Below are 27,359 nucleotides of genomic sequence, written 5' to 3' on the forward strand. Positions count from 1 at the left end.
GCCGGGGGAAGGGGCAGCGGCGCCCCCCGCGGGCCGCCCCGGCCCCCGGCGGCGGAGGATGGCCGAGGACTCGCCCAAGCGGCGCAAGGCCAATTTCAACGAGGCGGAGACGGAGGTGCTGATCGAGCAGGTGCTGAAGCACGAGCGGCTGCTGTTCGCGGCGGGGCCGGGCCGCGCGTCCCCGGGCCAGAAGCGAAAGGTGTGGGAGCTGATCCGGCACAAGGTGAACCCGGTAGCCGCCTGTCCGCGCGACGTGGAGGACCTGAAGAAGCGCTGGCGGGACCTGAAGCGCCGCGACCGCAGCAAGCTGTGCCGCCTGTCGCAGGGCAGCGGGCCGCCGGGCCCCGCCGCCGCGCTCGGCCTCGGCCTCCTGCTGGCCCCCGAGGAGCTGCCGCCCGGCGCCGCGCCCGCCCGCCGCCACCACCACCTGCACCCGCGCGCCTACGGCTCCCTGCTGCACGCCGAGGCCGTGCCCATCGTGGGCGGCATCGACACGCTAGAGCTGCCCGGCGCCGCCGTGGGGGAGATGGGTGAGTGCGGGGCGCCGCCTTCGCGCCTTGACGCGCAGTGCTGCGTGTAGCCGGCGGCCCGTGACAGTACATCACAGCAGCACGTGGGAGCAGACCTCCCGTCCCGGAGGCACTGAGCCAGCCCCTTCTGTCCACCTCTGTAGGTTCTGTACTCGCAGCTGCAAAAATAAAGTGCCTGCATGCAATCCTAGGCTGCCCGAGGTGCTGTGACTACATCTGTTCTTGTGCCCCAGAGAGAGGGGGCGTTAACGCGCTGAAACAGCAGCTGCAGTACCCAGGGATTCCCTGCAAACAGCGTTACAGTCACGCTGTGATGGGTCACCGTGCACACACACAGCACAGAACAAACGTGCAGTGAGATTTTTTGGAACCTGCAACATAGCCCCTGCGGTGGGGATACTAAGGGGATTACAATACACAGTTATTCAGTGAATGGATCTTTAGGGTTTTCTTCCCCAGATATAGAGGTGATGCGTGTTCTAAAAGCATCAGGGACAGCGCAGCACAAGATGCTGGGGTGGGGTCTTGGTTCAAGGGCTGATGGCTGTGCTGAAGGGTAAAATCACACCTCAGTGACTGTGAAGTTCCTCACTGACTCTCCTCTGCTTTTCCTCTCCCCTCGTCTCTAGCATTTAACGATGATCCCGGCCCATCTCATCAACCCGGTCTTGAGAAGATGAACCTAAAAGAAGAGATAGTGGTGAAAGTGGTAGAGCCGGAGGAAAGCTCTGAGGACATGGCAGTGGTCCCACCTAGCCAGGAGCAGCTGCCTTATCTGGGGACATCGGGTAGTGCTTCCTCAGGGAAGGTAAAATCCAAATCAAAAGGCCGGTCCCAGGCAGATCAAATCGGAATAACTGAAGCAGACCTAGTGCAGCTTCAGCAGACCCAGATGCAGGTGATCCAGTCTGGCTTTGACAGTGTCAACCACAATCTTCGGCTGCTGCAGCAAGGCATGCAGGATCTGAGTAACAGCCTCAGCATCATGGCGCATACACTTGTTGCTATCAAAAACGTCTATGTGAAAAACAACACTGGCCCAGCTACGTACACCACCGCCTCTACACAGACCACAGCCGGGTACCTGAGCCCGGGCTCTCCCCAGGTTTCCCCCACCGAGGACAGAGGCCGGGTGCAGATGGCTGGGAGCAGCAGCAGGAGCAGCAGCTGTAGTTCCAGCTCCGCATCCCAGGAACCAGGTCCTTCAGAGTTCCCCAGGCCCCCCCTGAGAACCATTAAGAAAGAACATCCAAATGGCTGCTACTACTTCTGCTTTGCAGACATGTGAAACTTGAATATATGTACAGTGACTGTGGTGTTAGGTGCTGTTGTTTGTTCTGCTCCAGCCTGTGACTTGAAGGAGCAAAGTGGACTTGCCCCCCACATTTTTCCCAGTGGGAAACATTTCTTTATAGGAGGTGGCATTAAACACTAAATACCAGTTCTGTTTGTTAACTCAGTTGCAGTTGGCTAATGTTTTTCTGCTGTTCTCTTTATCCTCTTATTCTCTTAAAAACAAACAGATTTATTTTGACTAAGACTCTTGTCTGTATTATCTTTTGTTTAATGTGACCTTTTGGAAAATAAAAGGCATGAGATTTGGGTGAAAAAGTAACATTATGGTTACTGACCAGCAGGAGCTGTCTTACACAAGTCGCTTAGTTTTTTTAATTAAACAAATGGCAAAATGAGTTGGTGTTTTTAAGTAGTTGCTTTTTCTAATACTTAGAACATCAGGGCTGTTTTCTTGATGTTGGCTCGGGGTTTTTAAGTCTCAGCTGTGCTAGGAAGGTATGGTGGGAAGGGTAGGACACACCTGCTGCCCCGAGGAATGGTTTTAGGATTGAGCTGTTGATTATCAGTGTGCTTCTCTGCTTCTCCAAATTTGTACAGCATTGCTCTATTTGGCTGCTGTTTATTCCCAGTTTGCCAGATGCACCTTCTCAGAGGCATTTTGTTTTACTTCACTAGCAGGGCAGGCTATTTCTTGTCATATTACTGAAATACAGACTTAGAGCAAAAACAGTAACTGGTGGGTGATGCCTGCTTTTGATATGGAATAACTTTTCTTAGTATGGCTTATAAGCAGGCTCTGTCTTCTAATCCTGCAAGCCTTCTGGAATCAGTATCACATCACTTGAAATACAGAGAAGAAGAGTTTCTGCATTGTTTCATATGAAATAGAATTTAGACTTACTGTTAAACTACAGGAGGCAGAGGCTGACTCTGGGTAGAAAAATGCTCTTGCATAGCTTATGAAGAGAAGCTTTCATCTTCACCTATCAGAGAGATTAGTAAAATCTGCCATTCTTTTAGCTGTACAACCAAGGAAGAAGAAAGAAAAGAAGAATCTGAGCAAAAAGTAACCTGTTAGGTGCCAACTCTGAACAGGAGGGAAATACTGTCGGTGATGCTATTGTTAAGACGTATGGAAGACTTGTGTTTAGAGCTTGTATATCAGTCACTTTACTTTGCAAAATTCTAAATTAACAGAGATGCACTGTTCATATGTCCAGTGTACTAACTGGTGGAAAAACAGCAATCCTCTCACCTGCGCTTTTATCCTGTCACCTAAAAAAATCATTCAGGTCCTCCTTTTAAGCATTATCACCAGTATAAAACCCTACAGATAAATTGGCCTATTGTAATGGTCACTGGTTTTCCAGTGACTCTGTACAGGCGTTTCTGCCACGAGAACTTAGCAAACAAAGGAGTACATACAGAGCGGCAACCCAGCTACCCCTTTTAACAGCATAAGAATGTGTAAACATTGAGCCAGATACATCGTTTTTATGGTCAGCTTTGACAAAGCACTATACTATACAAAAATACAGGACTAATTTTTTAATCTTTAGGGGGAAATAGGCCATTTGCATTGAAATATGATAAATCTGAGAGCTAACAGTAACTGCAAGCACGAGGGGATAATACAAGGAATGCCCTCATCACCAGTTACACACCATTAGAATAGTTACCTCAAAGCAAGGGATCTCATCTCATGCCTGTGCAGGAGTCTGATCGTGCTCAGGACAGCTGGATTTTAACAGGTTTCTTCTGAGGCATTGCTGAGAGAAGAATAGAAACAAAATTCTTAAAGAGGCCCAAAAGAACTGTCTAAAAAAGAAATGGTAGGAGAGGATGACAAATCCTGAAGCTCAGACAGGTGCGGTTCATTTGCAGTTACCACACAGGATTAACACCAGGGCTATGCCCTGGAGGAGATTCTTAGTTCCAAGTTTCCTTTATAAAAGGAGATGGTGTGGGTGACAGGTATCACTACCTTATTCATAAACTGCTGGCACCAAAACCAGAATAGAGTGAATTCTTCTAAATCTGATTTTTAAGCCTATGTTTTTATGAGCTTTCCTGTTAACCTCCTGGAAGCATTTATATTTCTCCTCCTCAGTGCAGATGGTCTGTCAAGCAGTATTTTCTGTAACTGACACGGGTATCCTTCATTTGTGTTTTGTTCTCGTACACGAAGCAGCCAGTTAATACTGCTGTGGTTGGGTTAGAAAAACGTTAGTGAATCAAAAGTTTACCTGGTCTTTATGGGCAGCCGTTTGAGCTTGTCCAGAGTGCAGTGGCCATTTCTTTCCTGCCCAACATTTTTTCAGTATTTCAATTCTTTCTTCAGTTGTTGATTCTTGATCTTCATTTACTCCAGCCTTTCTAGGGAAAGCTTGCTTGTGTGTACTACACAGCTGTATCATGTTTAAGTTTAAACGAGAGAAGGCTATGGTCCAGCTGCAGAGGAGTGCAGCAAGATTTTGAGAACAGCTAGTGCACTGCGTCTCCTACAGCCATGAAGATGGCAAAAAAAATGGTGCTTCAGAAATTAGATGAGCAGATCTCAGCACTGATCTCCCACGGTGTTTTTGTCCCAGCCTTGGATCTTTCTCACAGTCTGTCAATTGTACAGCCTAGGTATGCTGCAGCCAGGCAGAGACCACTCTCCCATTTTGGTTATGATCACTATTTATGTCATATTCTAAATAACTTAAGATACTGAGATACCTATCTCACCTCCAGTACAGAGCGTGTAATTTTTTTTATTTTCAACTTCCAATTAATACAGCTGACTTTCTTTATGTGTCTTTTCTGTTACCACATGGTGGCTTTACTGGGAACACCAAGAGCACACGCCCTCCAGAAGCACAACAATACATTTCTGCCTGCTTTTAACAGAACAAGGGCAGAGCTGGCCTTTAATTTGCTTCACATACAGGGCATAGCAGTAGCAACGCCCAGAAAGAGATCCAGGGTATTTTCTCCAATTCTTCTAGACTTCCCTAGCAACCTTGTTGTGCTGTGCAAAGAGCAAGCAGTATTTTCCGGAGCATAGAAGGACTAAAGCATGCATGCATGTAGACCACAAATATTGTGATGACACTGTACTTTTATCTAGTTTTACTGGAAAGAGAAATGAAAGGATCTTGGAGGGAACTGGAGCAACTGGTTAACACTGCATCTCCACATAGGACAAACTGTCCAGATTCAATAACAACTTTGGAAATGTTTTTGTTAGCTGCAGCTAAATTGTATTGCACAGAGAATGAGACTTCACAAGAGGCTGTAAAAGCTTGGAGTGACAATGTCCAGACAGCTGGGCAAATAAATTTATTATGGTGGCCTCTGGCTAAATAAGAAATTACAATTCTGTTTAAGAATCAATAAATAAGTGTAGCTGGCTTGCTACATGAACAAGGCTGGGATCCACCATATCATTACCAAATTGATCTGATCTGCCATGGCAATCATTTATTGTTAGAGTGAATGTGGAGAGGATGGATAAAGAACAAGAGCAAATAGAGAGGGAGGTCTTTGAGGAGAAGGGTTGAGTTGTTCCTAATGTTACTTATTACACAGTACATTAATGTACTAAATCAGTAGAACTCCCATTGACCTAATCACTCTTGCAGTATGAGCATCCAACTTCTTTTGTGGTAGTACCAACTGACACTTGCTTTTTGTTTTCTCAGAAAACACAGTCAAAGCTTTTCACCATCTAATGCACACCAATAAAAAAAATTGAAAAAAATCAGCTTTATACAGTATACTTTAAACAGTAAAATCACCATACAAACACAGTCAAGGATTGAATTTTTGCATGCTGAATGAATATTTTATTTATAACCAGTTTATAAAAATAAAATACAAAATAATTTGAAAACAAAACTTAAAACATTGTACAAAGCCTTGATATGGTACAAATGAGAAAATAAATAATTACACCTTTATGTACAAATGACCACTACAAGCGCATCAACTTTTATGTTCTTGGGTGCCTGAGCAAACTTAAAAGAAAAGAATGGCTTAGAAGATTTCCAAGGAGGGGAAAGGGAACTGCAATTACTGAGCAAGAGAATTTTGAAGGACTCAACATTTGTCTTCTTCAGTGGTAACAAACAACCTCAGAATTGCTTTGCACTTAATTTAATCATGATGCAGATTGAGTACTTAATTCCTTATGGAGTGACAACACTGTATTTTTAGCTAATATACCAATTTCATTCTTTGTGGAATTGCCCATAAGTTTTAGATTAGCAGCCATTGGTTTGCAGCTTCAAAAAGTCAGTACTTGTCTGAAGGCATTGCTGGTGATTTCCATAATTTAGCAGTTTGGATATTCATAGGAAAGCATTTGAAAATTGACACGTGTTCTCTCTCTCTCTCGCTCGCTCGCTCTCTCTTTCATACACACTGCAACTCATCTCTGGGTTGATTCTACAGAAAATCCGTTAGAAGTTCAAGAATAATTTCTAGTGTTGCATTCCAACCTAAGAAAGCAGAAGACGCAGAGAAGGCTGCTGGGCAATCATTCCAGATGTCCAGTCATACCAGAGAGAAGGAAAAGAAGTGAAATGGCCCAAAATCCTTTACCGCACTTTGTGTCAAACCTTTATAACCTTGCCTGCCACAATGCAGATAAGGACTCGAAAGAATCTGAAGCCATGCAGACCAAGCTGGTCAACGTTACGTACCTTTGGGAGCAAGCTGGCCTGCTGCTACTATAGCTCCCTTATGTAAAAGTTAGGTCACAGATCAAGTGATCTCAAAATGAAACAAACATCTGTAACCAATTAAAACTAGTTGAATTCCCACAGCCAGTTGGGGACCATCAGAACCCTGTATGAGTAGCCCACCTACAGTATTGTTTTTAGAAGAAACAGTGGACTCAGTACTCTTGGCCAAAGCTGACTCACAGCAGTAATTCTTAAAGAAAAGGAGGGATCAAAAACCAGGTCATGTCATAGTCTTAACTAAAAATATGCATTTTTCCAATTTAAAATACAGTAACTGCAAATGCAACACTTACAGAGTGAATTTATTCTTCAGTCCCTAAGCAGGAAAAAAAAGCTAAATAAAACAAGGCTCTGTTTTAATGAAAGTTTCACTTCCACAAGAACAGAAAGGATCCAAGTTATTTATGTGGACTGGGGAGAAACAGGAGGAAAACACGGGCTAACATTTGCACTATAAAAAAAAAAGGCATTGCTCAACACTTCGAGCAGAAACTTCAAATCCACATTCATTATTTGTACGTACAATTTTGTGCGTTTAAATTTTGCATTGCATTAGTGGGAATCCTGACATACTTAAAACCAGAGAGAACGTCACCCAACATTTTGGCACCTAAATTAACAAGTCATCTGGACCTCTCCTGTGGTAAGGAAGGAGCAAGATACACAGGCCTTGTTGCAGAGCACTGCAATTAAATTCCTGTTCTCTGAAAGACAATTTCTCTATCTCAGTGGTAGAGAAAACCAGTCAGTCGACCCTAGAAGCTGTGGGTATTCCCTGCAGCCCAGGTTCAGCTTCCCTGCTGGGCTTTGCAGGTCTGAATTTGCTTTGTGCTAATTTGTTGTGTCAGCCACATGGTTGTTTCTGAGTATAACAATGAAGAAATCTCCCAAAAGGAAAATACATAACTCCTGTAGACAGCCCACATAAATGCCAACCATTGTAGAAAGTTAGAAATTAGGGAAAAGTAGTGTCTATTATCCCACAAAAGTATAAAGTTCTTGAGGTGCTGTCACTTCCTGTTAAGAGAGGATGTGTTACCAGCAACGGAGAGTAAAAACAGCCTACATGCTAAATCCCGAAAGGCTGGAACAATTGCCAAGTTAATACATTAGACTTTAAAAGAATACATTCCTCTTCAATTCTTCCTTAAATGCAAAAAAACAAACACTCAGAGGTTACTGTTAAAAATCTGATTACTTAAACCACCATCGAATGAGGCTTGTTGCTACTGTGATTAAATAAACTTTTCAGCATTTTACAATATCTCAAGATAATTCCAGGTAGTTATTATAGAATCTAGGCTGAGTTTTATAACATTTCTCTTTTACAAATGTTACATGTAGGGGAGAGGAAGACTGGCTTCAAGTGGACAGCTGAGGTATCCTTGTATGAGGTGCGTGTGTTTACGTGGTTGCACATACTAGCTAAGAACAGCATGACCCACGCCTACAAACTGCATGGAGTCAAAACACCGAACCTCGCTTCCTTTTACCAAAGTTACCAGTTACTGCAAATTGTGAACAAGACATTTAAGCCAAATCAAAACAGCAAACAAAATCCTTCAGTTCGCTGCCTACTTGGTTTGCTAAAAAAGTTGAATAAAAATATTCTTTACTATTCTGCCAGCTGCAGATATGAATGAGCATCCAAAGCTTTCAACAGTTAAAGATGGGAATCATGGATAATTGTCAAAAGTTTTTATTTGTACAGCTGATGGTTCTCTAACAACTCTTTAGGGTAGAAAAGCATATAGAGAATGTGCTGTATGGGATCACAGCGTTAAACAAGACACCTGAGAACCCTCTTTCTCTGGCCCTGAACCTGAACCCTCTGTTCAACTGGCATTGAACAGACAGGCACGACTCTCACCACCTCGCAGGATCATCCCTGCATAAAAAAAAACTATTAGTATATTCCACGAATTAGTATTGAGTTCACTAGCGAGTCTGAGCTCCCTTCTATTCTCTTGTTTCTTTCTCAAAGATTCAATTCCTCTCTCATTTTTAATATACATACAAAAATTGGAGGCAAGTATTCCTGGTTTGCAACTAGACCTTTTTAAAACATTGAAATAATCATCTTGTTAGCAGAATTTCTGCCTCATAGTGTTCTACAGAAATCTCTATTTCACTATGGAAAAATTCTGTTTACAGGAAAGTCCACACTGCACGACTGGCATTGCCTACATTCTCGTCAAAGAGAAAAACAATACATTTTTAGGAGCACTGCAATCAACCATTGCATAAATGTTACTGCGATAAGAAAGACTTACGGGAGTTTTGCCAAAACAGGACTGCAGGATCAGGCCTTGTAAAATGGAAGAGAATCAGCATTAGGGTGTAGCAAAATTATGGCAGACAAAGCAGAGATCAGACCAAGTCAAAGCACCACAGACCTCAGCTCACTCTGGTAAATGAATTTAAGTAAACAGGACGCAATAGCTGAGACTGTTGCTACTTACATACACACATAAGCATGTGTGTGTATGTATATAAATATGTTTCTATATAGTATACAGTATCTAGGTAAGTGTGTAGATTCACACATGTACAAATATATATAAATATATATTTTAAAAAATCAAAATTCTGTGTTTTGCCAGCAATAATCAATGCCATAATAATTATAAATTCTAAGTGGTAGAGCTCTTGCAAGTCTTTTTCAGATGAAAAAATCTCTGAAATACACAGCACCAGACCCTTCCTTTTATACTAAGACCGTTTAGTGAGGTATGATAGAAAACCTGATCTCAAACATGCAGCCTTCAAGGCAAGAATATGTCCAGATTTTCCAAGTTACAGCCAGTGGCTATAACTCCCCAGAGGTCTGCGTCTCCTGAATAACTGGACATACTAGCAATTAAAACCTCATATTGCTCCTACCTTTGAGCAATGAAATTGTTTATGCTTACTGATCCTCCTCATATAGATAGGTGCCTAGCATCATATGACTTGCCAGTGTTGTTATACCGTATGACACCTCCTATTACTTTTAATAGGGTTTTACTTAGCAATTAGGATTTGCAATTAATAACAAATTTTGTTGATATTAGTATTGATTTTCGAGGCCGTCACTCAAATTCATTGTATCATGCAAAACTGTAGGACAAAAGTTTTTGTGACATGTCCAATCTTTTCAAGTTCTATTTTATTTTACAGGCTTCCTGCCTCGATTTCTCTAAAAATGCTCTTAAGTGCTGGAGGACACAGCACAGGAAACACCATGAAGAGGAAATGCACATGCAGCATCTGCAACCAGAGCATGCCATGGTTCCATTGCACCGCACTCAAAGAAATGGACGCTTGAAGAGCATAAAGCCACAGCTCCTTGAATTACATTGTTTTCCAGCTAAAAATTACTGTACAAGCTGCTGAATGCTTAAGCAAAATGACTACGGCTGTTGTATTCTCTATCATATAATCTTCCCATTCCTGAAAACTTGTTGCAGATACCCTCCATAGACCCTTTATTCCCCCTCTCTGCACAAGGGCCACACACATACATTGGTGGTTTTATGCAAGTCAGTTGCATATGCAAGCGTTGGAGCTTACAGAGCTCATGGTGATTAAACAGACCCCCTAGAAACATTACAGTAACAAATATATAGATGAGTTGAACAGCTGACCATTATCTAACTACATTAACCAGTTGCTACATTAGTCTATAGTATGCAATTCTGTACTTTTTTGGCAGAAGGCAACAAGCAATAAAAATTTCTAAAGGAGCAGGTATTTCAAGTCATATTATTCATAACCACTCCCGTGTTTGTATTTCCATGATTTTCTCACTAGCTCCTGTGGAATCCACAGCAAGAAGCATTCAGTGATATAGAGGCCTTTTACCTCATACTACACTGAAAGAAGCCTCAATCATCAATCATGATTGATCTCTTATCCTATTTTGGCATAGTTTACTACTGTTACATTGGCAACTAGTTCAAGTATAGGTGAATTTCTACAACATTGGTTTATTTTATACAGAATCATAGAATGCTTTGGGTTGGAAGGGACGTTTAAAGATCAACTAGTCTAACCGCCCTGCCATACATAGTAAAGTGCAGTAATGGACAAGTCTGTATTTTTGGGAACAGCACAAAAAATCCTTAGGTGCTAATATTGTTTCTCATCTGTAAAGCAATTACTTGTTCCTGGATTCTGTTGTACTAGGGAGAAAATACAAACACCTCAACTTCAGCATTTCAGGGGAGCACACAAAGTTGGTACCAATTAAAACTGACCCTATTAATGTATGAATTAGCTCAAAGGACCTTAACAAAATGGGAAATAAGGGAGAGTGAAAGGGAAAAAAACCATAGGCTGCCATACCAAATTAACAAATAATTCCAGCAGTGCCCAAAGTAGAAATATCACAAATGGGGACCAATATTATCTTTTTTTTTTTTTTTTAAATATATATCATGAGGAAAAGCAGGAAGGAAAGATGGAATTTGTTGTTGTCACATTCATCTATCAGGTATTCATTGACTGCCACTGTACCTATATCATGAATATTCGTAACAATTAAGAACATACATTATAAAATAAAAATGAATAATCAATAAGCCCTATTTGTAATAAGAAATAAAAATACCTTTCAGTGTCTGATCCTGTTCATATGCAAATGCACACACAATTCTAAAGAAAGACAGAAAGCTGCAAGACGAAACATTGGCTGGTTGAGAAATCAGCAGTCCTTCAATCTTGTTCCAAGGTATAAAGGTTATTAGACTTAGTGCATTCCAGATTTTTTTTTTTTTTCTGGGAAATAAGAGATCTAATGCCAAGAGTATGCAGGAACTAACAGAGGGAACTGCATTATATGTGGTCCATAAATTACAAGTGAAAAATGAGAAAGTGAATTTATAATAAGCATATACATATATGTATATATAAATATTTATATTATATAATTTACCATGAGGACATGCAATTATTGGTATAGCACCTATTATACAATATAATACAAAGGAATAAGACTTTCCAATGGTACAGTTTTTTCAGAAAAAGCAGGTATACCCTACCTATTGCATTCATCTGTAGTGATTGAAACCTGAATGAAATTAAGGTTCCACACTGTGCTACATTACGTATGAGAAACAATATACATATTAACAGTAAGAAAAAGAAAAATCAACATAGTCTGACAGAGCAAGTGAAATTCAGTGCAGCTCCGGGCAGCTTTAATGCAGCATTAGAATGTGTTAGCTCAGAGACAAAATATTCCCTTTTAATCCAAAGGTATTCATTTGGCAGAGGTTAAATAAAAAAGCACAGATGCTGGCTGGAGAGGCATATGACTACAGCAAGCAGATCAGCAACTGATAAGTCTCCTACACATCCAGCATCTCCACAACAGTTGTAACCAAGGAGAGCTGGCTGCATCTTTTTTAGAATTGCATTCATGCTTGTTACTATTCTCAGTGAGTATTCTCTTCTGAATGTAGCAAAAAGTGCTGTATCACAATGTTCTCTACAGAGATCCTGTAGAGCACAAGAGATTATTAACTAACTACTAAAAAAAAGTCAGAAAATTAGACACCATGGACTTCACTGGCAGATAAGAAAGCTTGGCTATCAAAGAATGATTTAGGAAGAAGAATAACAAAAAACCCAACACCAAAAACATCTCAGATTGCTTTTTATGTATTCTGTTCTAATGACTCTTACCCAGATTTTGTAACGTATTGACTGTATTTCTGTCACCTGAATCCTCCCAAGGAGTTTATCTTTCATGTTTTAATTAAAATAAATAAATAATCTTGGTTGTAACCATTTCTTCACTGTAAGATCAGTGATTTCGGTGATCTGTACGTAACAAAAAACAAAAGCCAGCAGTAACAAGGATTCTTTTTTGCATTTTGGTTCAGGAAAAATCAGGCACTCCTTTTCTAACATTCATTGCAATCTATTGCAAATCTGCAACATTCAGTGAACTGCAGACTTCTTTCTCTCTTCTCCTAGATGGGGATGCTCTTCCAAATTCTACCTAATGAGGTAGAACTCCCTATGATTCCCAAAGAAGTGTATGATATGGAGCAAAGAATTAGCTTATTGGATCCTAATTAGTACTAAACAAATTTCTACAGAATATCACTACAAAAACATCTTAGAAAGTGTTAATATTCATATTTAAAATGTCACCAGAGTAGAGAAGGGGCAAGATATATGATACTTCTCATAAGCAAATCTGTACTATGGTAGATAGAGGACAAGATGACCACTAAGTGACTCAGATGAGTGAAACTCAAAATGAAAGAGACTGATAAGGTAGAATTACCATTGTCTTATGAACTGTGTGCTTTTTTAAAATTGCAGAGACATGCTTGAGCAGTACTTATTTCTCAAGTGGTGATGTTGTTTTGGGAGTAATGATTTTGGTTTTCTTAAATAATTCTTGAGACAAGCCTTGAATAATTAGGCCAAATCTTCTAGTTAGGTAAACTGAAAACACTGAAATAAATACCCTTTTAAAACACTCACCTTGGAGATATTTTTGACTTTAAATACATTGCACCTCTTTGACTACCTAGTCATTCTTTTCCTGGCCTCTACCTCTCCCCACCCCAGATCTGCTTGCTGCCTGCTCTTACACAATGCCTGACCACTCATTTACAAAGTATGCTTTCTCATGAATAGTTTATGAAGCTAACGTTCTTTAAAAGCGCAGATTCAACACTTTTTTTAATATACTTTTTTGATTATTTTTTTAAATACACAGTACACAGACACAACATGCATCAGACTTAGGAGGTGGATTTATACCTGTCAAGGCCCAGTTCCTATCTGCTAAGTTTAGTGGCTGATTTGCTCTTTCCTGTGGGAGTCTTAGTGTTCGGGGAATGGTATAGGGAACTGCCAGATCCTTTCAGACCATTCTTGCTTGGTTTGTTGTAGCAGTGCTCTTGCTGGCAGGATCTCCTAGAAGATGAGGAGCCTGAATGGCTAGGAGGTGATTTACTCCTCCCAAGATGTGGGGAGGAACTCCTCTGATCATGGTGGGTTCTCCCGGCCCGTGATGGGGAAGAACTAGCAGTACGGGGTAAGGAAGAGCTCCTAGGGGAGGCACTGGGACTGCGTCGGGGGTTGACAGGACTTTTGGGTGGTGTTTTTGGACTATGTGGAGATCCTGGACTCTTACACTGTGTAGAACTCCTTGGTCTTTGAGATCCATTCTGTAGGATTTGAGCCAGACGAGAGATAAGATCTGAGTCCGAGCTGCTACTTCCCAGGACTCTGTATCTGCGTAACCTGAAGAAGAAATGAAGAAAAAATATTTCTATTTCAATCTATTCACTAAAATTCAAATAGACACACAGTAACACTGGAAACTAAGGATGAGTTTACATGGCAGAACAGACATCTGAATGTGAACTTTCTCGTAAGGTAGGCATGTTCGGATCTAGGTTTTGGCCTCCATGTTATTCTAATCAACACAATAGTTACAGTTGTATAAACTCACCTACATAAACAGTCTAAGTGTCTACAAGAAAACTGAAATTTCCTGCTGATGCTGAAGCGCACAGAAAAGCAAAGCTTACAACATCTCTATTTTGATGGAATGTATCCATTCCTGCCCACCATCAGTACACTCCTATACACAATTAAAGGATGACAAAGCACACCACAACTTCCTTCAGAGGATTTTACACTACTGATTTTATCATAATTCTCCTTATCCTGGTAATTTAGGCACTGAAGAAACTAGATCATGGTTGTCTATATTCAGAACCTGCAAAGGAGGGTTTCTGCAGTTCACTCTGTCATCCCTTAACTGGTTGTTTTTACTTAGTCATGATCAGAGCATAGTTAATAAACTTCATACTGATGGCTGGACTCTCCAAACAAGAATAATTAAAGCTTCTACAATAAAGGCAGTTCAATGTTCAAAGAGGCTGCATATGACAAATCCTACTGACTTCTGTAAGTTTGTGAATAATGGACAGTTCTGAATAAGTGATTGCACTTGAAGGAAAAAAAGTGCAAGGATTTAGTAATAGATAGTCAAAATTTTGAGTACACATCCATTGATGTATAAGGTTTACTGGAGAAGCAGACTAGTAGCCTTTACTCATTCATTTTCCAATAATGCAAGAGTTTTCAGAGAATTCAAGCCAGCAATTAAAAAATAATAGGGATGGAACTTCTACACAATTACATGCTGCATAGTAACTGTGGCCTAGCTCAAATCCATTTTCAACCTGAAAACCAATTTCTATTTTCATTGTATTACCTAGCTTCTACCCCAGGCCTAGTGGGTGGTTTTCCTGGTGGTGGCCGAGGAAAGAACTGAGTTGAACTTGAACCGTTGACTTGATCAGTGGTAGCCCAGGACACTGGTCTGGGTATCTTGCTTTTTCTGGACTGAGGGCTGCTTGGAGATAAAGAACTATCTTCCGTCTGCTTGCTGAAATGAGAGTCCAGTGTCAATTTAGAAAATGAGGATAATACATCATCCTCAGAAAATGGTACTGGAGCAACAGACATTTTTTCATCCAGTGACTTATCAGAGGCACTTGAGAGGTCACCAAGAAAAGATTTGAGCTGTCTCTTTTCCACAAGTAGTCTGACCAAGTCTGTCTGATGGGCCTTTTTTAAAAGAAGCTTTTCCTTTGCTGAAACAGGAGAAGAGGATTCTGATGTTGAGTCTATCTCTTGTGCTAAAACTGGGATCCGGCTCTGCCTGAATACAAAAGGAGATTTAACTAAATCCTTCTTAGATCGATGAGAATTCTCATTTGCTGAAATGCAGTGGAATAACTCTCCGTTTCTGGGAGCATTTTTCTCTTTCTTGTCCTCCTGGTGCAAAAAAGTAGTAAGGGCCACTTGGTGGCATTGCAAGTCTTGGACACGGACTTTTTCCTTATTAGAATGAAAACCATTTTCCTGAACTGGTGCTATTTTGCTTGCTTGTCTATTAGCATGTGAGTTGATACATCTTGAGGGAGAAAATTCTGGTGTTTCAGGTGCTGTTGAATTCAGAACTTCATCTTGATTTGGCACCAAGCAGAGAGGCCTAGGCTTTGATTCTTCGGCAGCGTCAGTATGAGTTAGAGGTTCTTCATCTGCAGATTTAGAGCTTCCTGGCAAAGAATTCTGTTCTTTGCTCAGCATAACAACAGCATCCTCAGAAACCACTGGAAGCAGTTCTTCCTCAGTCTCTACAGGAAGCTTTTCAAGTTCCTTCTCTTCCTGTCTCCCACTGTGTTTTTCAGGGAGGTCCTTTTGGCCACTGCTCAGGATACTGGCACATTCTTTGACATGTCCTTCCCTTTCAAGCACTTCTTGGCTGATATGAAGTACCATTTCTGGTCTGCTGGCACTAACTGGAAGTGCATCTTCTGTCACAACCAAACCTGGCAAAGTTTCCCTTGGAGACAAAAGTTCTACTGTTTGTTCTATGGACTGGGCATCCTGCTCTCTTTTCTCCAGCTGGTGGCCATAACGAAAGCTCTCTGAAGCGGACTGTGTGGATGCCACTGAAGGCCTGGGTATTGTTACCTGAAAAATTTGAGAAGGAGAAGATGAAAAATTCAAGAATGTCATAGAAAGCATTCTCTATATTGCATTTATGATTCCATGTCTTCAAAATACATTAAATAATTATTTCTATGAATCACAATGATCAAATAATAGCTGAACTTCATAAATTACATATAGGTACTTAGGAAAATTAAATACTCTATGATCCCAAGACAGAAATGTGTAACATAAAAACAAACAATCTCAGTGGAAAACGTTGCAGTTACCAAGGAACATCCTGGAAAAGAGACCCAGACTAAGAGGTAAGCACTTTACCATTTTACATTAGTTTGAATACTTTCAGAGTAAGTTGTATATAGACATAAATCTTTAACAAGTACACCACAATACTTTTTAGACAAGTACAGAACACAAAGAACACACTGAGGTCCAGATTCTAGAATTGACATAAATTTCAATTTAGGCAGAATTTAGACACTTTATTCACAAAAGAACTAATAAAAAACCTTATCTACCTAATTGAATACATCAGTACTTCTAATACCTACAGTTCATAAATATTCCTGAGTGCACAAATTATAGCTACTTCCTTCCCTACAGAAGCTTACGTCTTTTTTTTTTTTTTAATTATTATTTTAAACTAAGCAGGCAGGTCAGGACTTCTTACCTAAGGTCATTAAGAGATTCACAAACTAAATATTCACACATCTAAATCTCCTCATGGGTCTAATCTAATCCAAAGTGCACCTAAAACCTATATACAGTAGTGAGTCAGAGTCACTGTGAAAAACAACTGATTAAGTGAGTATATAGCTCAACTGTTGGAGCACCTGGCCAGGAATTAGGAAACCTGCATTCATGTCTCTTCCCACCCCGAGGGACATAAGCCCTCTTTCCCATCAAGTCTGGGCAGAACCATAATGGAACTGCTCCTTTGCTTTCCCATTGAAGACAGGTCACTGCACAATAAGAAATGCAGGAGTCATGAGTTCAGGGGGCGAGATCACACATAAGTGACAGGAGCTCCTGAAACTATTGATTCAGTGACAGTAGAAGAGACAACTACTGATAGCCTATTTCCAACAGGCTGTGGTACAGAAGACAGATTTCACTCGAACTTCTTGCAGAAAATATCTAGACATGCTGCTGATCTTAACATGTTTTTGAAAGAGCTAGTGTATTGCTACTTTTGGATAGCAGAAACGAGTTAATCTGCCAGGACCTCCAACAATTCATACTGTGTACTCCAACTTCACAAATGCAGAACTCTCCAAAATAAGAAATGCTGACAGTGAAGGATCTACACCCTCACGGGAATGTGAAGAGGATGGCTTTAGTGAAATTCTTGCTGATTTTTTTTTTCCCATTTTCTTGATAATCCTGTGTAACAACATTTCTATCACTACGCACACACATTCACCTTTGTGAAACAACAGTTTATAGTATAAACAGCTCACTAGTCCAGAACACGAAAAATCACAGTTTGGCCTAGAGATGAATTAAAGAGAAGATAATTGTTTATGGTAAAGAAAATATTTCTGTATTGTAAAATGTTTTCTGAACATACTTTAATTTATCTAATGTGGTTTTGGAACTTAACCTAAAAAGCATGGCTTTCTCTTCTCTTTTTTTTTTTTTTTTTTTTTTTTAAGGGAACGCGGAGAAAAGGAGAAGAAATATAAGATAACTGAACTCTTGTTTTCCGAAGTGTATCTGTCTCTAGCATCTTCACTGAGCTGAAATTTGTTGAAATTGGGGGGAAAAAAGTTATACATTAAAAACAAAATGAAGAAAAAAAACATTGAGATCTGCAGCAAGAGACTAGCTTTTGTCTCCCAGTTGGTTCATTTTTAAGTTTGATCTAATACAGTCCTTCTATGTTTGCTGAATTAACGTTCTACCAAAGTTTTACCTTGAGAAACAAATGGAAGTTGCTTAGTTTCATTCAGTAAAACAGTCCACCTACTCTTATTCCCAAGTCCAGCTCTTTCTTCTGAAGGACATTACTTCTCTTTTGAGTTAGCAAATTCTTCTAACTGCAGAAGCTTTCTTGTGAGAGAACCCATGCAAATCAGTTTGGCCACAGAAAGAACAGAGGAAGCAAGTATTTGAAAAAAAAAAAAAAAACCACAAAAACCACCTTTTCACGATTAAGTTGACTAATACCTAAATTTTAATTTGAACCTTAATACCATAGGAATAGTTCAGTACGAACTCTACGTAAAAAGGAAAAAAGATAAATCTAGAGAGTAGATCTAGGAGACAGGGGAGTTACACTCGGTTCTATCTCCATCTTGTTTCAATAAGCCATTCTACAGGGCTGCAGGTGGAATTTCCAAAATAAGGAAATCTTGTAAAATGCTTCCTTTTCAAAAGTTTTTACTTGATGAGCTACGCTGGTAGTTAATTCCTATCATTTGGGAATTAATAAAAATCACAGTTGTCTTCCACGTTTCTGAAAAAGGATGGCTTCCCTTAGAAAGATTTCTGATGAACTTACAATTTTTGGAAGTAAAACAGCCTTAGTTATTTGCTTTTCCAAGGTTATTTCTCTTCTTTGTATTTTTCCAGAAGAGCTGCAATTGCATTTAAACTATCCTTTGCTTAAATTCTTGTTTACACAAACTTTTTTCCTTATGACATCTGTCTTACATGTCAATCTTTTTTTAGGTGAAACCAGTACTGATGTGAAATCTTTTACAGTTTTCCATCTTGATCTCCTTTGCCACAACTGGAGAGAAAATTTCCTATCCTTTTAGACAGCTCTTGACCAATCCAGACTTAACCCTTATATCCAAGAAATGAAAGAGTAGACTTGTCAAAGAATCTACAATAGAACAAGCAGGAGCTTTTTGGGAAAGAAAAACACTGAAATAAGAGAAGAAAAGCATACTGGTTGACTACGTATCATCAAAGACTCTGTACTGCTGAGTAGCTCAGTTTCAGAAACGGCCTACTGAATGCATGTATCACTTCTTAAATTGTGCTCACTAACAAAAAGAAGCTTGTTTTCTCAGATGGTCAATAATCTTTTTGTTATTCTTCTCAAAGCACAAGGATTAAATTATATGCCTATTAGGCTTGACATTTCATCTATATGTGCAAGAAATACAAATCATGCAGAAGTGCCTCTCACACAAGCATTCTTACAATTTCAGGTGCAGCTTCAAGAGAGAAACAAAAGAACAAGGCCCAAAAGAAATACAAAAGATTTTAAAAGACACTGATTATAATACAAGTCTGATGTTTAATTTGAGGTCTCTCTGGATGAAAGTACGAAGGGATACATGTGATGCATTTACCAAATGCTAGTGTTTTCACATTGTAGGGTTGTAAGAACATCCCTAGAAAGGACAGAGATTCCGTTCTCTGAAGGTGGATGCTTGTTCACTGAGATGGGGCCATAAGGATGAGATGTAAGCCACAGCAGCAGAAAGTTCCTTAGCCTTTGGCAATCGTGACACGATAAGGAAATTCCATCCTAACTTCTGAACTTGATTATGAGCCATGAAAGACCTCCTTCATGCCTCAACTATTCCTCAGACTTTGAAGAATTGTACATAAAAGCTCCCAAAGCAACTTTTTTTTAAAAAAAAAAAGCAGCATATCGTTCTGTAACCCTAATTATCCCATAGTCATCTTCCTTGTGAAACCTTGCAAGACAGAAGTCAAAATCAAGTAGTCTGAGAAGGGCTGATCCTGAGATGTGCAACACACACCAAATTAAATGGGGGTTATTTAGTCTAATTCGGCGAGACAGAAATCTAAAGACTGTCTGATACATATCTAATTACAAAACAAATACTGTATGGCCTAGTATGCAGAACTAAAACTCTGACATCATCATAAGTTATTTTTTACTTTATGTTCTTCTGCCACAAACAATAATCTTACCCTATAAGATTTCTGTGGCTAATTACATCAATTTTGTACAACACTGAACCAGAGGAACAAAGATTATAGTGTGGTGTGGGCATTGCATCTAAGAAGAAAATTGTGGAGAACTGATTTAAAATGCTGACTCCCAGTCAGGGAGTAATCAGTTTATAACATTATCTATCTGATTATCACAATTCCAGGACTTTAAAAGAAGGTATCTGATACAACAGATTGCTGAAAAGGACTGAGACAATATAGAGAACAATGAATCCTTTAGTCTTCCCTAAATGATTTCTTAATTTCATTCTGTTTTCTGAGGCAGTACATTAGATTGCATTTTCTTCAAGAAGCTTTACAACATAGTGAGTGGAATGTTAAGAAGGAAAATGAACTAAACAAGAATGACAAATATCTCTTAGACATCCTTTATAACATCTGACAGGCTTTCCTCCCTTTAAACTTCTGACAGGCTACAATAGAAAGTGATATGCTTCGATCAAAGCCTTTGTGAATGTATACAGCAAATTGCAGAGGAATTAAATAATGGTCTTTGGCTGATAAAGCTGCTAAGTCTGAAAGATCTAACGGTGTAAATACGGACTACTGTAAAATACTAGCAGGTAAGGATCTGACCTCACAGCAACAGCTTCTTCCCTCCACTCATCAGTTTACTCCTCAGAACTTCTTTCCTACCCTAGATAAGTTCATGTATCTATTAGATCAAACTTCATGCATCTTTTCTCTTTTCCCTTCTCCTTTTCGACCATTTTTAGCTCTGCAGCCTGGCAGCAATATGACCAATGTTAGTACAAGTCTGTAGCTTCTGCAATACCAAACAGCCTCCCTGAATCTTTCCAGTTCACCAGCTTCCTCTTACTTCATTATTCTTTCTGTGTTGCTTAATTTCTCTTCTCTTCCACAGCTATATACCTCCACAAAGAAAATTCAACTGCAGTTTGTATGAAAGGATAAAGGAAATGCTAATGCACTGTCCTGTAATTTACTGCTACTGTTACTCTCACATGAATGAACCACTGCTATGCTTACATATTCTGTAGATAACTTAGCAGCTGACTGTTCAGAATAGCCTTTCCCAAAATTGTCTGTACCTATTATCATTCCTTCTGACCTTTCAGAGAGTAATCTTTTGTATCCCTTACATTGCCTTCCCAGATTAATGTCACAGCAGGGAAGAAGCTGAACAAAATTAGTTACAGATTTACTAAACTACATTGTCTGTTTCTACTCATAGGCTAACATGTGGATAAACGGGACAAATATATGGCTGTAGTTCTTGGTGTTATGAAGCATAAGCCCAAAGATGACTGTAAGTCTTGATACTGAATCTCTTCTGAGACGTATACAGCACTGCAAGCACTGCATTCATTGGTACGAATTGGCGGTCCCCAAGATATTACACCATTGGTAAAATTCACACACGGCGTGCTCTAGTCTTAAACTGGAGACAGAGAACATATGAAGCTGCTCTCCACAGCTCTTCATTTATATTCTTTCTATTGTTCTATAATGCTATCTTTTGCATCAACCTTACATGGAGGATGCAAGAAATGGGAAGAGAAAGAAACAGATGCAGAATTAGAAAGGTACACGACAACTGTGTTTTCATATCCTCTAAGGTGATAGGTATCTTTTGAGGATAGAGAACACACAGTGTGTACAGCCTTTATTTAAGTGCATCTATTATTCATGGCCTAATTCCAATATTCTTTAAATATCTCTTCTTTTCAGTTATTCCTATACCACTTAACAGGTAAACGAAGATGTTCTTTATTCTAACAAAAACCCATATACTCAAATATCCACAGGGCTAATACCGACTGCTCTAAGAGAATTATCATTAATTGCTTTCAGACAACAATTGTCATTATAATAAGGGGTTAATTAGTTTGGGAATTATGTGACCAAAACAAATACTCATTTAATTTCAAGCTTCCATACAACACGTACATCAATTAAAGAATATTCTTCAAACTTACTTACGTTGTATAGAACTGCTGGAATTGTTGGAGAACTGGTAAGCAGCTGCAATTCCAGATAATTATTTTATAGCTCTCATACAATACTCTTGTCATATATACTGCAATTAAAAATGGGCTAGTATCATAACATTTTCTTCAGTTTCAAAGAGAAAGTCTCATTCTAACAAAGCATCAGTTTGCCTTAACACACAGTTCAGAGATGTAAAAACATGGCAACTGATATCACAATTCTATCTCATGCTTTCACTTCTGACTTCACAGAAACCAATTTCCTATTTTATCATGGTTATTTTATCATGGTGAAAAACATGTAGAGATTAAAAAGAAGAAGCATGGCCACTTCATGATATGTTCCTGTGGAAAGTTCGAAACTACAGATTTTATGAGGACTGTGACTTCTGTACCAAAGCCAGTGAATACATATCGCTCTAAGGAACACAATTCAATCAGCATTTCTAAATCAAGATTTTACTACATATCTAACCATCTTCACTAGGATGGTAATTAGATCACCATGAGAGGTCATGCCCAAGTATACTTAGATATCCTGCTTTTTCAGTAAAGAGACAAAGTAAAACACTACAAATTGGAGAGGTTCCTCCTGATAACAGAGGACCCTAAATACAACGTGGCATTTATTTCCAATTACTAGTGCAGATATTTGGTATATAAAACACACATATATTCAGAGCTACTAGGCACAAATAGATAACAATGACACAAGAACCTTTAACCAAATCTAGCTTGGTTTCAGCATCAAGCTATCAGAAATATATTAGAATGTGGCTTTTTTCTAACTTTAGAATAAATTTTTACTACTTTTGAATGATCTTTCTGAAGCTAAGCTCTATATTAATGTCTGTCCCTACAGAGAAAATACCTGCAATTTTCAGAAACAGTAAAACCATTGATTAATACTTCCTCAGGAAAAAAAAATACGATATCTCCTTTTCAAAGTGACATTATACATTGTTATTAAGAGTCAGTGCTGGTATTTTCTCTCTTTTTTCTTAAACATAGCAGTCTTCTTTTGTCATGAAAATGAGACATACACAGAGATTATCAATCACATAAAAAATATTTTTCTGCATAATAGCAATGGAGTCCGGCCACTATTGTTCAGATGGATTCTTAATATTCCTCTCCAGATATCACTTCCAATAAAGAGTCATCATGAAGTACCACATAATCCATACATAAGATCTACCTTAATTTCAGTGTGCAGATTTCAAGTATCTGTATTTCTGATTTTTATATCTGATTCCTATGAGCCAATATACAATTTTAGATTACTACTATGCTATATTTGTGCTTCGGTTTTGCTGTTTGCACTATATTTTTGATTTTGTAAAGGTAAAAATTTCATTCAGATTCAAACAGCAACATCCAAAATAACAAAAACAAAAAAAAACAACAACAAAAAAAACCTAACACACAACAAGAAACAAAATTCAGTGTCTCCCTCTGATTCTTCTGTGAGACAGTGAATCCACCTGTGTGTGCTGTAATAAATTAAATCCAGTTCTATCCAATTATAAAACTGGCACTATATTTGCACACATTGCCCAAAGTTTGTGTTACGCTTGCAAGGGAAACAATCCATGAATATTACGAATTCCATAGGGAAATTAAACATGTCAGAAGAATTTATGAAACCCAAACTGTGCAAATATGATTTTAATACAAATTGTAATTTATGCAGTCATAGAAGTACCGTACACATGAAATTTCTTTTTAAAATTTGAAACCTAGATAAACATTTTTAAAAATCTCTCCTCATAATTGTTCAGATCTGTTTGAAAGAATTATGGGTTTCTCATGCCCACAGTGCTTTACCGCCAATAGTAGTTATAGTTCATATAAAGAACTAGCTGCTTTCAGTTCGCTTATAAGCATGCCTTATAGATATTCTTTACCAAAAGTAGACCTAGAGATAGCAGTCTTATCTATATTAAAGTTTTTTGTCTTTTCTTTCAATATTTTAATATTTACTCTTCTCCTCTATACGCAAGGTGTTACAGTTGCACAATGTGCAGGCAAAGATGTAATAAGAACCCAGCTTATCTAATAAAATCCTTTAAACATTTGGCAGCCCGTTATGTTACCTAGCTTTGTCTCTGCACACAGGAGTGATGATAAATATAAAGCACACCTCCATACAGTAGCCACAACAAAGCTGACTTCACTCAAGCACTCAAATGATCTACAGGATATGTGTTGCCAGTAAGAAATTTAAAGCTAAACGTTACTTAAAAGTGTGAAGACAATATATTCTGATTCTGTTTTGGTTCCAAGCACAGCAACACTAAGATGGGATATGGCAATAAGGCAGCATCACTTTAACCATCCTGAGAGCTCTTTACATATATCATATTTTGTGTTCATAAACTGCTTACAACAGCTGTAGCTGTAATTAATAAGTAAACACATCTACTTGTACTAGAAATTTTAATAATTATTTGAAATTGAACCACTTCTCAGAAATTATATAGTGGTGATTTAGAAACACTAGAGACCTCTTTCTACCTGTCCTTATTTTAGTAGTTTTTTACATTATCCTTTTCTAAAAAGTTCTCTTTCTTTTTTCCATATGAAAAACCTATATAATCAGAAGAAAATGCTAAGATGCTAGTAAATTCACAAACTTCAAGAAAGGATTTTTTTCCCCCCTCTGTCAATCTATTTGGACTAGATTTTAATGATAAGTCATTTTTTTGACACAGAGTTGATTAGCTCACTCTGGGAAATTGCACAGACCATTGAGCCTTCCTGAAGCATCTTTTATTACATTTTATTATCCTGCGCTAATGAAATGTTGATGCTGGAAAAAATTTACTGAAGAACATATGTTTAGAATAAGATTAGTTTGGCATTTAAAAAAAATATAACAAATGATCTTTTCAAGGACAGACAAGAATAGATTAACCATGTGGTTATGAATTTTGAAAAGGACCGTGGATTTCACAAAACATAAGTGTTAAAAAAATAGTAGCTTTTTATAGGTTTTTTTAATCTATTTTCATCTTCTCCTTTTATTTTTGGTCCATACTTCAATGCAAAATGCTAACAATCAGTGTATGTGGATGCCTTTACTAAGGCTAATTTATTGCCCTCTCCTTCACTTTTCTGTTGCTGCTGCTAGAGAAACCTGCAGAAGGGAAATGGCCAAGAGGATCCTGTCAATAAAAATTGATTTGCTCTCTGGCAGGTAACACACTATTTGAAAAAAATTAGCAGGGTCATACTGATTGCTTGTTTTCTTCCACTGATTATTTCTTTAAGTGAAGCTTTCCAAGCTGCACATTAAAGAACAGCTAACCAAATATGCACTTATTCTTAATTCTTCCTCACGTGAAAGGTTGATGTGAAAAAAGGATGCCTAAAGAATCTCTCTCCTTCAGACAGAAGGTCCCGCTACACTCAGTAGGCAGCATTTAGATTTCCACATGTCAAGCAATTGCCTCTGCCACATGGACACCAGAAACAAATACAAAACTTTTACTTATTTGCATTAGGAGGAAAGTCTGTAGATGAAAACTGTTCAAAGAAAATCATTAGGAATTTGAAATCCAATTGCTTAAAAGAACAGCAGTAATTTGTGGGTTTTGAGTGCATCTCCAGGGCATCCTTTTTTTCCTTCTGAAATAATACTTCGTAATATCTCCTCATATTCTGAATATGTGCTTTTGTATGAAAAATTTACATACTCCAGAGAAACTGACTGACAAAGAAGACAAGGACACTATAGTTAGTAATCATATGTTGATTGCCCTTCGGGACACTATAGTTAGTAATCATACGTTGATTGCCCTTCGAAGTACTTAATACTAAAAACTGAAAACAGAATCTGTTCTGGATCTGAGCTTGCCTTTGAGTCTGATCATAAGCATTATCATATAACTACTTTCACTGAGGATCAGTGACAATTGTAACATCATAGCAAATGGTAAACCTTTGGGAAAATACTTAAACTTCATGCAGACTCAATATAGTTTACATCAAGACAGGGTAGGGTATGACAGTTCTGTAGACCCTGAAAGCAGAACCCTCTTTGCTACATACAACTTTAGTGGTGGCAACACTGAAAAGCAGACTCACTGAGCAAAGAAAAGTCTTTTCCTCCTTTTCATTCTAGCACACATCTATTTAGTAATGTAGTATGTCTTGAAACAAATTCTAAAGTGGATTTTTGACTAATATATCTATTACTGATATTTCTAATGGACAGGTAAAATGCCACATTAATGCTTTAGCTAGCTGAGCTCTAATTCAATCCTAAAGCGCATGGCAACTATAAGACCACTAACAAATTAAAAATCATTTTCAAGAACAGGGTAACAAGAGAGGAGCAGTTTCGGTTTTTTGTTTGTTTCTTTGTGAGTATGAAAGGTATTATTAAATGTGGACATCAGTGTAAACATTCATCTCTTGCTATTGAAGACTTTGGAAACCTGCCAAAATTAGTTCATGAAAAACAGTAAAATTTTACATTTACATGCACCCCTGGCTGGTACAGCTACAACACCCAAAATAAAATGACAACTATGTAAGGGACATACATACTTTCTCTAAATATCCCTCGAATGTGTCAACAAGTCTTACCTTATTCTTCCATAGTCCCCTGAATTCCAGTGAGATGCTTAAAAATTAAGGCAAATTTTCCAACTCAGATTAGTGTATTATTTCTCATGTTGGATATGAATACGTACATGATGGTTTCCATTTCCACAGCATTTTGTGTGGGAAGATTTCAAAGCACTTTGTAGCTAATAATATAACTGTATGCCTATAACACAGTTTTTAGAACATTGCAGTAAGGCTGCTTTCTGGGAAAAATAAGACCTATTAGAAAGTAAATGTGAAAGTGCTAACCAATTCCAACTGCTTTACACAAGAGACACAGATTACAATTCCCTAACAGAATGAACAGCCATAAGATCATGAATTTAAAATTAGCCCTGTTTGTACATGTCTCATTAAGCACTTAAATAATGAAGAAACATCAGAATGTCATACAAATACAGAATCTACATTCATTAAAGGCTGAATTCTAGAATAATTATAAATTGGCCGTTGTACAATAGAAGACTGCCTCAGCTAGAAAACGTTTTCATGTTCTAATTGAAGAACTAGAACTGAGAAACCATAGAGAAAAAAAAAAAAATCCAAGGTCGCTGATTTTCATTGTTTCTCAAGACATAGTTTCACTTTTAGCAGAATGTCTACCTAAGCCATCTTTTCATACACATATCTCGCCAGTCAGTATTACACTCCCATCTCCTTTTCCACGGCCTTCACCCAGTACCCTATGCATTCCTCTAGTGAGCAACATTCAGAGAAGTAACCTGGCTAAAAAAAAAAAAAAATCACATAAATTAATATGTTACATTTCATGGGGATTTGCTGAACAATTTTATACTCCATATAAGAAAAGGACGCTTAAC

General features: G+C 38.5%; 2 protein-coding genes across 4 annotated transcripts in view; one reads left to right on the plus strand and one right to left on the minus strand.

Moving 5' to 3' along the window:
- LOC110401902 (myb-related transcription factor, partner of profilin-like) lies at nucleotides 1-2,221 on the plus strand. Its single transcript, XM_021403445.1, has 2 exons — nucleotides 1-530; nucleotides 1,160-2,221. The coding sequence occupies exons 1-2, from the start codon at nucleotides 59-61 to the stop codon at nucleotides 1,816-1,818; spliced, it is 1,131 nt and encodes a 376-aa protein (XP_021259120.1). The 5' UTR covers nucleotides 1-58; the 3' UTR covers nucleotides 1,819-2,221.
- TTBK2 (tau tubulin kinase 2) overlaps nucleotides 8,240-27,359 on the minus strand; it is an 87,807-nt gene continuing 68,687 nt past the window's right edge. For all 3 annotated transcript variants that reach the window (XM_021403428.1, XM_021403427.1, XM_021403429.1), the window contains 2 exons: nucleotides 14,787-16,054; nucleotides 8,240-13,804 (listed from right to left, as the gene is read on the minus strand). In XM_021403428.1, the coding sequence (XP_021259103.1) occupies nucleotides 13,336-13,804; nucleotides 14,787-16,054 (1,737 nt within the window). In that variant the 3' untranslated portion in view covers nucleotides 8,240-13,335. The remainder of the gene's footprint in view (nucleotides 13,805-14,786; nucleotides 16,055-27,359) is intronic.

The sequence above is a fragment of the Numida meleagris genome, chromosome 6 (assembly GCF_002078875.1).
Source record: "Numida meleagris isolate 19003 breed g44 Domestic line chromosome 6, NumMel1.0, whole genome shotgun sequence".
NCBI lineage: Eukaryota > Metazoa > Chordata > Aves > Galliformes > Numididae > Numida > Numida meleagris.

Excerpts from the sequence above, each read along its gene's own strand:
- LOC110401902 (XM_021403445.1), top strand. The coding sequence starts at position 59 with ATGGCCGAGGACTCGCCCAAGCGGCGCAAGGCCAATTTCAACGAGGCG. Across the intron at positions 531-1,159 it reads CGCCGCCGTGGGGGAGATGG|CATTTAACGATGATCCCGGC; the intron begins GTGAGTGCGGGG and ends CCTCGTCTCTAG.